The sequence below is a fragment of the Drosophila bipectinata genome, chromosome 3L, assembly GCF_030179905.1.
Source record: "Drosophila bipectinata strain 14024-0381.07 chromosome 3L, DbipHiC1v2, whole genome shotgun sequence".
Lineage (NCBI taxonomy): Eukaryota > Metazoa > Arthropoda > Insecta > Diptera > Drosophilidae > Drosophila > Drosophila bipectinata.
The window spans coordinates 9,201,288-9,214,205 of record NC_091738.1 but is presented as its reverse complement, the minus strand read 5'-3'; the positions used below and the strand labels follow the sequence as shown (position 1 = coordinate 9,214,205).

Here is a 12,918-nt window from a genome sequence, read left to right as displayed (position 1 = left end):
CAATAAGCCAACTTGAATTTTGGCCATATAAAAATATCGCGGTTTTATCAAGAAAAACACATTATAGAAAAAATTTGTCCAGGTTTTCCAGAGACTATTATAGTATTATTGTAGATAATTATATTATTAGAGTACCACGATATTCCTCTTAAAAATCGCGTCACTATTGTCCAAGATATGGCCTTCGAAATGGACCGTTATGTCCTTCTTCTACAAAATTTTCTACAAAATTTGGGAAAATATCTCAAAACTATTTTCATTCTAGATTTTGATGCAGATTGATGGAGTATTGATCTAGAAATCCACTAAAATAAACCGCTCAAGCATTGTATGAGAATTAGCCAAGATATATATAGTCTATTCATGGCCATGATATTATTCTATTTATATAGCCATAATTATTTTCTGAGGGCAGAAACTTTAAAAAGAACTATTAATTAATTTTGTCCTGCCAAGAAAAATAATTAATTTTTTAAATTATAATTTTAAATGGTTTACCTTTTAAAATTGGACTATCGATATCTGTTCTAGTCTTATCAGGGCCTTTACCAACACCGCCAATGGACGTTGTGCAGCACTAGCCCCGCTGATGATTTTCAATATTGCTTCGCTTCAAAAACACTTGCGTTTAAATCTCTAAATTGTCAAATTTCTGTTATGAATCGTTTGTGATCGACCCTAGTTGTCGACGAAAGGAAGTTGGCGAACAACTCTCCATGCGCGTCGATCAGAGGCAGCGGCGGCAGAGGCAGCGACAGAGTAGCGAGGTCAAACAGAGGGACATCAACATCGATTTTTTTGCACCCTTTTTTTTCTTTTTGTTGGGCACCGCATTTTTGCAAACAAAGACCAAGGCGGCGGTGGGGGGCGAGTAGCTAAAAGATTTTAGCAAAGATGAGTGGAGGAGGCAACGAGGAGCAGCAACAGCTGCCAGGCGTTTCCAGGTAAGTTGTTAGATCCTCAAAAATGTTCTCTTTTTGCTGAATATTGTACACTTTTCTTTGAAAACTAGCATTGCATCCGGATCTGGAACAGTTTCGGGAGGCGGAAGGGCCACGCCGGAAATGAAGCGTTCTGCGGTTCGCAGCTTGATCCAAAGATACTTCCACCAACTACAGTCTGGCTGCGGGAATGCTCATTGCACCAACGCCAATTGCGCCTCCAGCGGCAAGGTGGCACCCATGACGGCCAACGAGGTTGCGGCCAAAGCACTGCAGCTTTTCTCGCAGGATGCACAGCTTTGCGAGACCGTCAGTAGGTAGGTTACCAAAGATCAACGCTGATTTAAGCCACAAACTAATCGGTCCACTCAACTTAGTCCCCAGGATGTGGACATGCTCTCTCCCAACGACAGTAGCAGCAGCAGTAGCGGTAGCAGCGGCAGCGGAAGCTCTACCAGCACCATTACTTCCGCCAGTACTGCCACCACCACCAGCACGAAATCACAATCTCAATCCCAGATGGCTTCGCGTAATGTGGTGGTGGCAGTCTTAAACGAGGACCCCGTCTTGAGTGTGCCCCCTTTGGATTTGAGTGGTCTCGAGCCCTCACCCGGGGGCTCAGGACCCACCACTCCCACGTTACCGCCTGTTCAGAGCTTAGATGCTAACAGCCTGATGGCTCTCTACGAGCAGTGTCGTGCTGGAGACAGCTACGATTTGATCTGTCACGCCATCGGTGATGTTTTTTCCAATGTGGATCGACTGAGCAAGAGTTTCATAAAGAGCGCAGAACCACAGGCTTCCAGTAGCCTGCAAGAGCTTCTGGCTAATCCTCCCGAGGCCCTGAACAAGGAGCAGCTGCGCACGCTGGAGGGCGAGCACGACAAGGACGAGGACAGCACTCAGCAAGACCAAGAAGAACTAGAGGGAGTCGAGGCGCCGACTACAGCGGCAACAGAATCATCAATCAGGGAAGCTCCGGCAGAAATAGATGCAGAGCCCGAAGACGAGGATGTGACCATGGCCCATGTGTCCACGGATGAAGATTCTGGGGAAGATCCATCCCAGAGCAGTGACACTAAGGTGGACTTCCAAGGCCTCCGTCGTGTGCAGCGACTCCTCTTCGGCTCCCAAACGCGAGTTATCACGGAGAAGCTGACCACTAGTGTTATCCAGTTGGCGGACTGGGTGCATTACATGAGGCTTGATTGGGAGAAGGTGATACATTGCCTGGTTATCTGCTTCGACCTGGCCACAAATAGTGAGTTTTTCAAAAAACTTGATGGATTATTAAGCAACTCCCTAAGTTGTTTCTATTTTTTTAGCCAACAACAGTGTGGTAGACATGGATTATCTAGACCGGGTACTGCCCAAGCTTTGTCATGCAGCGGCCGCTATGCCCGTGCCGGCCCAGGCTCGCCTAGCTAGGATATGGGCTGCTCACTGTTCGGATCAGTTACAGGCTCTAGTTGCTGCCTGTCAGCAACAGATTACTCTACAGGTGCTCCTCGACGAGGACTCGGTGCGCGAAAACGAACGCATTATCAGCGTTACCAAAGTTTTAAAGGTATTGTTTCTAATGTTAAATATAGAATATAAGTATATATTCTTTTATCTGTTTATCAGATTGTCTTCTACGCCAACATTTTGGCTAGCGAACTGGAGCATCCATCGTGCCGTGCGCCGTTGGATGACAGGACTGATATGGCGGCGAGTTCTTCGTCTGCTGGCGGAGGTATCGAGGATGACTTGTTCGTCTACAGTTCGCTGTTGCAGCCGCACATGCCGAAGTTCGCCGAGGACCAATTGGAGAAGGCGTTGCAGGTTTCGGCCATCGACTGTCGGCGGCCATTGGTGCCGCTGGAGGAGTTCTACAATGAGGCACTCAGCGAAAACATTCAAATGCACCACGACTACCTTTCATACAAGGCCTTGGCTATGGAGAGCGAGATGGGATCCGGCCACACCTTCTCATTCATGCTGTATGCATTCATCCTGACACCGGCCACCAAAGTAGATGCGCTTTACTACGACAGTCGGATGCGAATGTATAGCGAGCGGTACTCCTCCATTATCAACAACTTTGGGCAGGACGGGCAGGATGGCATGCCACGTCCCGATCTCAAGCTGACAGTGCGTCGGGATCAGCTCATCAACGATGCACTCATCGGGGTTGGTTACCAAAATTAGTATATCGGTCACTGTATTCACCTCATCATTATCCTTCACAGCTGGAACTGGTGGCCATGAGCAATCCGAAGGATCTCAAGAAGCAGCTGGTGGTGGAGTTTGTCGGCGAGCAGGGCATCGACGAGGGCGGCGTATCCAAAGAGTTCTTCCAGCTGATTGTGGAGGAAATTTTCAATCCGGCTTTCGGAATGTTTGTCCAGCAAGACGAGACCAATAACATGTGGTAAAATATGACCTGGAGTATGTGTGTGCAAGGATCTCTGTTATCCCGATGACTTCTCTTGCAGGTTCAACGCCACACCCTTCGAAAATGGGGCACAATTCACACTTATTGGCATCATCATCGGCCTGGCGATCTACAATAACGTCATTTTAGCCGTAAACTTTCCCATGGTTGTTTATCGCAAGCTGATGGGCTACTGCGGTACGTTTGCGGATCTTGAAGACTGGAGCCCAACGCTGCACAAGAGCCTACAGTCGCTACTGGACTACCAGGGCCAGGACATGGAGGAGGTGTTCGACCAAACGTTCAGGATCAGCTATAGCAACGTGTTCGGCGAGATGGTGGAGCACGAGCTGGTGCCAAACGGCAAGGATGTGCTGGTGGGCCAGCACAACAAGCAGCTATTTGTAAATTTGTACAGTGACTTCTTGCTGAACACCAGCATCCAGCAGCAGTTCAATGCTTTCCGCAAGGGCTTCGAAATGGTGACTGACGAGTCGCCGCTTAAGTTGCTCTTCCGGCCCGAAGAGATTGAAATGCTTGTTTGCGGCAGTCGCGTGAGTACTCCTTGAATTTTATATAAAATAAGCTTCTTCATGGTTGGTTTCCCTACAGGAATTCGACTTCGTGGAGCTGGAACACTCGACTGAGTACGAGGGCGGCTATACGGAGGAAACGCAAATCATCCAGGACTTCTGGAGTATCGTTCATGCCATGCCCATCGAATCAAAACGAAAGCTGTTGGAATTCACCACAGGATCGGCGCGGGTGCCGGTGGGCGGGCTGAAGTGCCTGCGTCTGCTGATCACACGGCATGGACCGGACAGCGACCGACTGCCCACCTCGCACACCTGCTTCAACGTTCTACTGCTGCCGGAGTACAGCAGTCGAGAGAAGCTGGAGGAGCGCCTGCTAAAGGCTATTAACTACTCGAAGGGATTCGGCATGCTTTAGGCAACCACTCTCACCATCACCGTCACCGTCACGAGCCACAAACCACAAAACCACCATCTACAATCATTAACTATCAAGTTAGAGTCCAAGTCCAAGTCTGTCATCGCAACTGATACCACCACTCTGTGAGAAAGGAGAAGCCGAAGATTTTGATGGTTTTGAGTTCGTTTTTGGGTTCTGCCATTTATTTTTGATACGACCTGTTCAATGAGACAATATACACATAAATATATATATGCTCAATTTCTGGCGCGATGGCGAGAAAAGCAGACCGAACGGACACGCGATTTTGTTCCCCTTTGTCGCCCAGTTAAATGTAAATATAAATGATTACACCACATACCCACACTATGTGAATTCACCTATGTAACTCCCATACTTAAGACGCAACGCGCTGAATATTTTGCTAAATAAATTTATAGTTTTGCGCAAATATATTTCGTTGTTATGAATTTCAGAAACTGCAAGTTTGGTGGAAAAATATTTGAATTTGACCGCCTATCGATAACTTTCTGCTTGCCTATCGAAAATACCAGATGCTACCTGACAGTGATGCCATATCTAGCTAAACAGCTGATGGACGCGATTTCTTCCTCAACCAAATCTTGCTCGGTTTTTAAACTCAAAAGAGACTCCCTTAAAAGAGGACGGTTTAGCGGAAAATGCGACAATTATAACGCGAACGTTTGTGTGTGAAAGTGAGGGAATTGCATCAAGAATCCAGCATCATGCAAAAACAACAAGACGCTTTGTTTATGCGCATAGCAGCGCTCCTTTCATTCGCGTTGTTGTTGTTGCAAGGAGCCAGCGCTGAGGCCGACGCTGACGCTAACGCCGCTGCTGCGTCAGAGTCCAATTGGAATGGTTTGTTTTTGTTATTGTTTTTAACTGGAACATCAGCCAGGCATAGAAAATTATATAGCATTCATGAGATCCGCCGGGTAGTGCATCCATCCGAGTACATTCCACTCACGTACGCTGCTACATATTTTCGAGATATTGTTTATGTTCCGTACCACACCCACACAAATTCATCCATCCCCCTCTTCTGCATTTTACTTGGAAGTGCTTTTTGTTTTCATTCCTCTTTGATCTTTTCTGTAAATTGCAGATACAAGTGTCTGAGATACAGATACATTTCTGGGATATTTCCGATTATTGAAAAGTGAATTTATAATTTAGATTTTTCCAAAACCGGCTTGACTTGTTGGTTAATTGCTATGACCGGTTAATGTTTATTATAAAATAATGATGGAATATAGAATAAGAATTAATATTTAACTTTTTAAAACAACCAATAATTTATTTAATCATATAGATAGATTAATCTTATAGATGTATCATCTTTCTCTCTTTCCTTTAGACAAAGTTAAAGTCTACACTGTGGCCACTGAACCCACCGATGGCTATAATCGTTACTATAGATCTGCCCGAGTTTATGACATTGAGGTGAGACATTATCATAAATCGTACATTTTTATTAATTAGCTTAATCCAGAGTCTCATTTTATTCACATAGAGTATCTAAATACTAAGATCTAGAATCTAGAACCGTTAGTATAAACTTGCAAAAATCCTCCGCTAAAAATTTTACAACCAATTATTTTTATGTTCCTAATACCGTTATACCAAAACAAGCTAACAAAATTTGCAAAAATATCTATAAACTTCTCCGACACTATATCTGGCATTTAAATAAGCTTTGATTGGCTTTATTGATGAATTTCTAATTTGACGTAAGCTCGTGGTATACATATCAGAATAATAATATATATGTATATGTTTTTGTATGTTTAAGACTTTGCCGGTCGGCTTGTGGCACACTTTAGCAACTTTGTATTGTTTTAATGTCTGTTTAGTATATATAGTATACACATATGTATAGTTCAGCATCCGGCGTTGGCGTCTCTGATTCTCTGATGTGGAGCACCAAGATTGGCTGGACATTGTGGGGCAGCCACAAAACATTTCGTTTTTAGTCAACATATAGTGCACACATGTTGCTTTGAGGTCTGGAGGCTTTAATCACGTAGTCCAGCCCCGATTCGGTGCAGTTGCCGGGGGTAATTAGCACAATAGAGACTATGATGCCTCGGTTCCCCGGTTCTATTGATAGATTAGAACTTTCTATAGTCGTCCATAGGAAATTTACACTTATCAGGAGTAACCCTAAGATGTGACACTTTTTTTTTTGTTGCCGGTTCGGAAACAAAATAGTCGGGAGAATAAAATAAAAATGTGCTGATAAGCCGAAGTTGATCTTTTCCCCCTTTTCTTTGAATTTCTTTTGAGGTTTTGGGGTATACATAAGTCTAATGTTTTGTATTTCAAGAACTGTGCAACCCCAGAAATATAATCTGGTTGTGATTGCTTCAAAAAATGCCTCAGCTTGAAGTAAATAGTTGAGAAAGTAGGTACATATGTACATATTTCTTAAAAGCTAACCCGTGGCTTTAAAAGATAAAATATCAAAACTCAACCGGCTGAAAATGAATTAATTAAAGTCTGAAAACCATATATTTCATACAATAGTTTGGATATCAAGTTTATAAACTGGAATCTACTATAATCCAGTTAAGATGAGCTATAAAATCAAGCTGTATTCATAATTCCACTTGTATTCAAACAGGTAACCACCCTTGGCTTGGGGAAGGAATGGAAGGGAGGGGATATGCAGCATCCCGGTGGCGGTTTCAAGCTAAACCTCCTCCGCAAAGCAATCTCTCCTTTTAAAAACGATCCCGAAAAAATTATACTCTTTACTGACAGGTGAGAACTTAGTATTACTTAAAAAAAATAATCCTTTATTTAATAAAATATTATTTCAGCTACGATGTAGTCATCACTGCTGGTTTGGAGGATATCGTAGAAAAGTTCAAAGATTCGGGTGCCAAAGTACTCATCTCTGCCGAGAAATACTGCTGGCCGGACAAGAACCTGGCCAACGATTATCCCGAAGTGGAGGGCAAGGCATCCCGCTTCCTCAACTCCGGTGCCTTTATTGGCTACGCTCCTCAGGTATACGGCCTGCTGGAGGATCCCATCGAGGACACTGCCGATGATCAGTTGTACTTGACCAAAGTCTTCCTCAACGACGCCAAACGCTCCAAGCTGGGCATTAAGTTGGACACCCAATCCAAGTTATTCCAAAATCTCCACGGTGCTAAGAACGATGTGAAGCTGAAGGTTGATCTGGAAAGCAATCAGGGTGTACTGCAGAATGTGGACTTTATGACAACGCCGGCCATCATTCATGGCAATGGACTGAGCAAAGTGGATCTGAATGCCTATGCCAATTACTTGGCCAAGACCTTCAGCGGTGTCTGCCTGTTGTGCCAGGAAAACAAACTGGAATTAGACGTGAGGGGTTCTAGAAAATGCCCTAGTCTTTAGTTTATTTAATATTATTTTTATTTTTTTTAGAATTCAAACCTTCCTGTGATTTCTTTGGCTCTGATTGCCCCACAACCAGTGCCTTTCTATGATCGCTTCCTGGAGGGCATTCGAAAAATAAATTATCCCAAGAAGAGCCTTCACCTGTTCATCTACAGCAATGCAGTGCTCCACGATGAAGACACCAAGTCGTATGTGGAGAAGTACGGAGAGGAGTATGCCAGTGCCAAGTATATTCTGTCCACGGATGAACTGGACGAGCGTCAAGGAAGGCAGTTGGCTCTGTAAGTGTCCAGCAACTTTTATCCCTTCTAACTAATAGCTATTAACTATTTCTAGTGACAAAGCCCGCCTTCACAAGAGCGACTACATCTTCTACGTGGACGCCGATGCCCATATCGACGATGGTGAGGTGCTCCGCGAGCTACTCGCTTTAAACAAGTAGGTCGAGGCCATGGCCATGTACTTGTTACCCAAAATAATCGTAATCCATTGCAGACAATTTGTGGGTCCACTCTTCACCAAACACCATGAGCTTTGGAGTAACTTCTGGGGTGCTCTCTCCGAGGGAGGTTACTACGCCAGGTCTCATGATTATGTGGATATTGTTAAACGCGATCTGCTGTAAGTAAAAGGGTCTCCAGAAGAAATGAAACCAGTCTTGGATCAAAATTCAACTTTATTAGAAGCAGACATAGTTTCTAAAGTAAAAATATTTAGAATGGCCCACAGGAGCTATGCCCAAAGGATGTTTTATTGTTAGATCCTTTCCCCACATATATGTATCCATATCCATATTCGATCAGTCGAAGGCGATGGAGAAATCTGTCTTGAAACTCCGCCGATCAATAGAATACATATTGTCGGCAGTGCACTCGTATAGTCCGGCATCCATCTGGGTGGCGGGATCTATTTCGATCTTGGACTTGACCTTGTCGTCGCCGATGCGCCACTCATGGACGTGCATGTAGAGGTGCTGGTAGATTTCCGCACCGTCCTTGTACCAGGTGATGTGGGGCCGGGGATTACCCTTGGCCACGCACAGGAAGGCGATCTTGTGGCCCAACACGTACTCAAGATCAAAGTGTGAGGCTTGCAGGATTTTGGCGCCCTGTAAAGGATTTTAGAAGTTTATTATGCACTAACTATAAACTAAACACTGTTGCTAACTTTTATGGTTTTTAGTTCTCAGTTCACTCACATTATTATTGTTGTAGTACTGATCCGATTCTGGATCACGATATTTTCCTGTAATTGGCAATCCAATTTGAACCCTGGACTTGGTCCGTCCTCTTCCACGCCCACGACGCGCTTCACAAACGGGCGTGGCCAGCATTAAAAGCCCCAAACTGAGGCAGATGATCAGGCACTTGACCTGCATGACTCTCTGGGATAATAGTAATGTTTGCTTTGTTTTTTTTTAATTTTTTTTCGGGTGATGATCGTTGGAACTGGCGTGGCTGTGCGAATCTCGTCTGTTGGGCGACTGGGCGACTGATCCACACCGATCCGGACTCTGCTCCGCACTGCTCATCTAATTTTCCACAATTGTCCGGCGCACTTAATCCGGTTCATCCCAAGCACTTCGTCCATTTGGGCTCTCGCATGGTTCTCGCTTCTTGTTTTGGGATATATAGCATATATGTACATATACCCATCGCCGCATTTTCATATTTCGCTCAATTCCATTGCTTGATTGGATTTGGACGCTCGCTGATATCGCGCACGGTAGGAGCTAATGGCACCCGTTTCCTGATGTTGGTCCGGGACTCAGCCATGGAGTACAGTGGTTTTAGTGTGAATTATTTTAAACAGCTTATAGGGAGGGGTTTATTAGAAAGACTATCTTCAGAAATGGTTTAAAAATATTTAAAAATAATAACTTATATTTATTAATCATTTTATTTTCCTTTAAGTTTCTCTTATTTCAAACCACTGTGGCCCTTTGAAGGCTATTCAAAACTCAACTCTTTGAAAACCAGAAAACCTTGCTTTGCTTTCACACATTTTAATAAAATAAATGCAAAAAAATCACTTGAATTGGGTAATTGAGCCAATTTGTCGGCCTGGTGGGGAGCAACTTTATACGCAAACATTCTGACACAAAGGTCGCACGGGAATAGAATCCATTATCCAAAAATTTCCATTAAATTGAAACGCATATAGATTTAAAAAACAGCTTTTATTACGATTTATTTTTATACGATTTATTTTTAAAAACATGAGAAACTTGGCTTAAAAATTAACCATAACATAGTCCGTGCGAAAGCCACGACGATCAATGGCATAGATATTATCGGCTTGACATTCATAAAAACCTAAAATTACAAAAAATAAATTAAAATATTATTTTTTAATTTAAATCCTCTTAAAAATACATACCAGCATCCATCTGAGTGGTTGGATCTATTTCCATTTTAGATTTAACAATATTGGCCTCTTCATGAGACTCGTGGACCTGAAAAAGATTTTTCATAATTTTAGAAAATCTTAAAAAAATATTTTAAAAAGTTACCTGAAAGAAGCGATGCTGGTAGAGCTCTGCTCCATCCTTGAACCAGGTTATAGTGGGTCTAGGAATGCCTGAAATAATTTTATTTTAATATTTTAAAGATCTTTCTTATAAATAGTATCCATAGTTTACCTTGAGCCATGCAGAAGAAAGTAATTTTACGTCCCAGGGTATAATCATATTCAAAGTGTGAGGATTTTATGATTTTGGCACCCTAAAAAATAATAATTTTATAATATATGATTTTTAGGACAAGAAACATACATTTTCGTGTCCATAGTAATGGGTGGCATCCTGTGACAGGTGTTGTATAACCTCGGGCTTCTTTCCCGTGTAGTTGCGCCGCAAAACATTTTTGCCGCCGGTGCTCCCTGGGTGGCGGTGGTGTTAATAAATTAATTGCTAAAGTAAACTTTTAATTGAGTGGTTAACTCACTCTGGGCGGCTATTGGCCAGGGATCTCCTAGTAGCAGGATGCAGAGCCCGAGGAGAACGATTCGTTCGTTTAGTTGGAAAATGCCGCGCAGGCAAGGAGCCATTGTCGTTGAGCCGCAATGCCGATCGCCAACGAGGAATGTTGTTTTCTAACTGCGCTCCCGATCTGCACAGCGTGTCATCCACTCGATTACCCTGATCCATCATCCGTGCCCCCCACCCATTGCTCATCCTCAATGTTCTGATTGAATTAAAGGGGGTTTGTGGATGGGGAGCGACGTCACTTTCCATTTTCGCTACATTGTTGCAGAATCCAACATTGGACATTGAGATTATTCTGCTCTTGGCTAGCTCTCTGATCTCTTCTTTGTTTATTATGTTATATAATATGTATACTACTTTTATCCAACCGCAGTGGTATCTTCAACGTGCCCCATGTGACGAGCATCTATCTGGTGAAGAGCAGTGCCTTCGATGCCATCAGCTTCCAGCACAAGGAATTCGATCCTGACATGGCCCTGTGCGAATCTCTAAGAAATGCGGTATGATTTAGGTCCTTCTAACTAATATATCTCACTATCTTAACCATTTTGTGACCTCCAGGGCATCTTTATGTATGTTAGTAACCAGCGCTACTTCGGTCACCTGGTCAACGCAGATAACTTCAATAGTACGGTGACACGTCCGGATTTCCATACGCTGTTCAGTAACCGGTACGATTGGACCGAAAAGTACATACATCCCAACTATTCGCAGCAGTTGAATGCCACCTATCCGATACCGCAACCGTGTCCGGATGTCTTCTGGTTCCAGATCGTGACGGACGCCTTCTGCGACGATCTGGTGGCCATTATGGAGGCGCATGGCACCTGGTCGGATGGCAGCAACAGTGATGCTCGCCTGGAGGGCGGATATGAGGCGGTGCCGACGCGTGACATCCACATGAAGCAAGTGGGTCTGGAGCAGCTCTATCTCAAGTTCCTACAGATGTTTGTGCGTCCGTTGCAGGAGCGTGTCTTTACGGGCTATTACCACAATGTAGGTTTTGGCTTAAAGCTTCTAAAGGAAGTAGTAACATTTTTTCTCTATCCCTCGGTAGCCCCCCCGCTCGCTGATGAACTTTATGGTCCGCTACCGCCCTGATGAGCAGCCCTCTCTGCGTCCCCACCACGACTCCTCCACGTACACCATCAACATTGCCATGAACCGGGCCGGTATCGATTACGAGGGCGGTGGCTGCCGTTTCCTGCGCTACAACTGCTCAGTGGTGGACACCAAAAAGGGATGGATGCTGATGCATCCCGGCCGTTTAACCCACTACCATGAGGGACTACTCGTGACCGAGGGCACTCGGTACATCATGATTTCCTTCATCGATCCGTGAAGGGATCGGCTATACTCACTGCCATGTTATGGCCACTCCAAAGAACTGTATCCTACGCCCGATTTACGGAATTAGCCGAAGGAATTTTGGCGTCGGCCTTGAATTTAATATTGTTTTAAGACCGATAGCTATAATATCAATCGATGAATCTGTTAAAGCCTTAAGTTACTTTTAAGATTTTCAACCAAGTGCAAAGTGTTCAATTTTCGAATAAATAATTTAAGTCGATTATTAAGATACATTTTTGTAAGTCAATCTTTGTGGAAACAATGTTTAAAGTGTTGATTCTTCTGTGTAGCTTCCATTGACATTCAAGAATATATTTTACAATTCTTAAATGGGTTTTATTATATCGACAAAGGTACATTTATGTTGTATGATGTAAATTCGGTTGTTTCATATACAAGATTTAGAAATATAGAAAATGATCAGTAAAAGATCGGAACAATAATACCACGGATTAGCACAGGTGACCATGAGTTTAGTACAACTGTCGATTTGGTAAGTGTGTCTTGTTTTCCTGACCTGGAAAAAATATATAATAAATTTTATCCACTTTATTGGGCATTAGTACCATAGTACACTGTAAGCCGTATCACTTACGTTACAAAGTTCTTTTACGGAAGAAAACGTAGTCAGTAAAAAGCTATTTTTCTCAATTTCTTCTTTTTAATAAAAACTTCTTCTAATTTTTTTAGTTAGAAGAATTTTTTTCTTAATTTTAGTTTAGAGAATTTTTGAAAAAATTATATTTTTTTTTACAATTTTTGGAGAATGGTTTACATATTTGGTGCTTTTGTTTTCAAAATCGACGTGAACTTGTTGAAATAATTTTTAAAATTTACTTAAATGAAACAATAATGATTTATGATAATAAAGAAAATAT

The 12,918-nt window shown here is 43.1% G+C and overlaps 4 protein-coding genes across 4 annotated transcripts; 2 read left to right on the top strand and 2 right to left on the bottom strand.

Moving 5' to 3' along the window:
* The first annotated feature begins 576 nt into the window (after positions 1-576).
* On the top strand, positions 577-4,741 carry Ube3a (ubiquitin protein ligase E3A). The gene is made up of 8 exons (XM_070279770.1): positions 577-944; positions 1,013-1,258; positions 1,319-2,202; positions 2,267-2,508; positions 2,568-3,113; positions 3,173-3,354; positions 3,419-3,911; positions 3,970-4,741. The coding sequence occupies exons 1-8, from the start codon at positions 895-897 to the stop codon at positions 4,306-4,308; spliced, it is 2,982 nt and encodes a 993-aa protein (XP_070135871.1). The 5' UTR covers positions 577-894; the 3' UTR covers positions 4,309-4,741.
* A 164-nt stretch (positions 4,742-4,905) lies between these two features.
* On the top strand, positions 4,906-12,267 carry Plod (procollagen lysyl hydroxylase). The gene is made up of 10 exons (XM_017234630.3): positions 4,906-5,172; positions 5,672-5,757; positions 6,938-7,077; positions 7,137-7,668; positions 7,732-7,985; positions 8,041-8,142; positions 8,200-8,325; positions 11,064-11,190; positions 11,252-11,686; positions 11,748-12,267. Exons 1-10 carry the CDS (start codon positions 5,037-5,039, stop codon positions 12,030-12,032), a joined length of 2,223 nt encoding a protein of 740 aa, XP_017090119.2. The 5' UTR covers positions 4,906-5,036; the 3' UTR covers positions 12,033-12,267.
* Positions 8,363-9,388, bottom strand: nkt (noktochor). Its single transcript, XM_017234632.3, has 2 exons — positions 8,903-9,388; positions 8,363-8,812 (listed from the first exon to the last, which is right to left on the bottom strand). The coding sequence occupies exons 1-2, from the start codon at positions 9,080-9,082 to the stop codon at positions 8,504-8,506; spliced, it is 489 nt and encodes a 162-aa protein (XP_017090121.2). The 5' UTR covers positions 9,083-9,388; the 3' UTR covers positions 8,363-8,503.
* LOC108120811 (immunoglobulin domain-containing protein oig-4) lies at positions 9,865-10,798 on the bottom strand. The gene is made up of 6 exons (XM_017234631.3): positions 10,650-10,798; positions 10,478-10,584; positions 10,346-10,427; positions 10,217-10,284; positions 10,084-10,159; positions 9,865-10,019 (listed from the first exon to the last, which is right to left on the bottom strand). Exons 1-6 carry the CDS (start codon positions 10,750-10,752, stop codon positions 9,937-9,939), a joined length of 519 nt encoding a protein of 172 aa, XP_017090120.2. The 5' UTR covers positions 10,753-10,798; the 3' UTR covers positions 9,865-9,936.
* Positions 12,268-12,918: the final 651 nt, after the last annotated feature.

Excerpts from the sequence above, each read along its gene's own strand:
- LOC108120811 (XM_017234631.3), bottom strand. The coding sequence starts at position 10,752 with ATGGCTCCTTGCCTGCGCGGCATTTTCCAACTAAACGAACGAATCGTT. Across the intron at positions 10,160-10,216 it reads ACCAGCATCGCTTCTTTCAG|GTCCACGAGTCTCATGAAGA; the intron begins GTAACTTTTTAA and ends AATCTTTTTCAG. Across the intron at positions 10,020-10,083 it reads AACCACTCAGATGGATGCTG|GTTTTTATGAATGTCAAGCC; the intron begins GTATGTATTTTT and ends TTGTAATTTTAG.
- nkt (XM_017234632.3), bottom strand. The coding sequence starts at position 9,082 with ATGCAGGTCAAGTGCCTGATCATCTGCCTCAGTTTGGGGCTTTTAATG. Across the intron at positions 8,813-8,902 it reads AGTACTACAACAATAATAAT|GGCGCCAAAATCCTGCAAGC; the intron begins GTGAGTGAACTG and ends AATCCTTTACAG.
- Ube3a (XM_070279770.1), top strand. The coding sequence starts at position 895 with ATGAGTGGAGGAGGCAACGAGGAGCAGCAACAGCTGCCAGGCGTTTCC. Across the intron at positions 2,203-2,266 it reads CTTCGACCTGGCCACAAATA|CCAACAACAGTGTGGTAGAC; the intron begins GTGAGTTTTTCA and ends CTATTTTTTTAG. Across the intron at positions 3,912-3,969 it reads TGCTTGTTTGCGGCAGTCGC|GAATTCGACTTCGTGGAGCT; the intron begins GTGAGTACTCCT and ends GTTTCCCTACAG.
- Plod (XM_017234630.3), top strand. The coding sequence starts at position 5,037 with ATGCAAAAACAACAAGACGCTTTGTTTATGCGCATAGCAGCGCTCCTT. Across the intron at positions 5,758-6,937 it reads CCCGAGTTTATGACATTGAG|GTAACCACCCTTGGCTTGGG; the intron begins GTGAGACATTAT and ends GTATTCAAACAG. Across the intron at positions 8,143-8,199 it reads GAGCTACTCGCTTTAAACAA|ACAATTTGTGGGTCCACTCT; the intron begins GTAGGTCGAGGC and ends AATCCATTGCAG.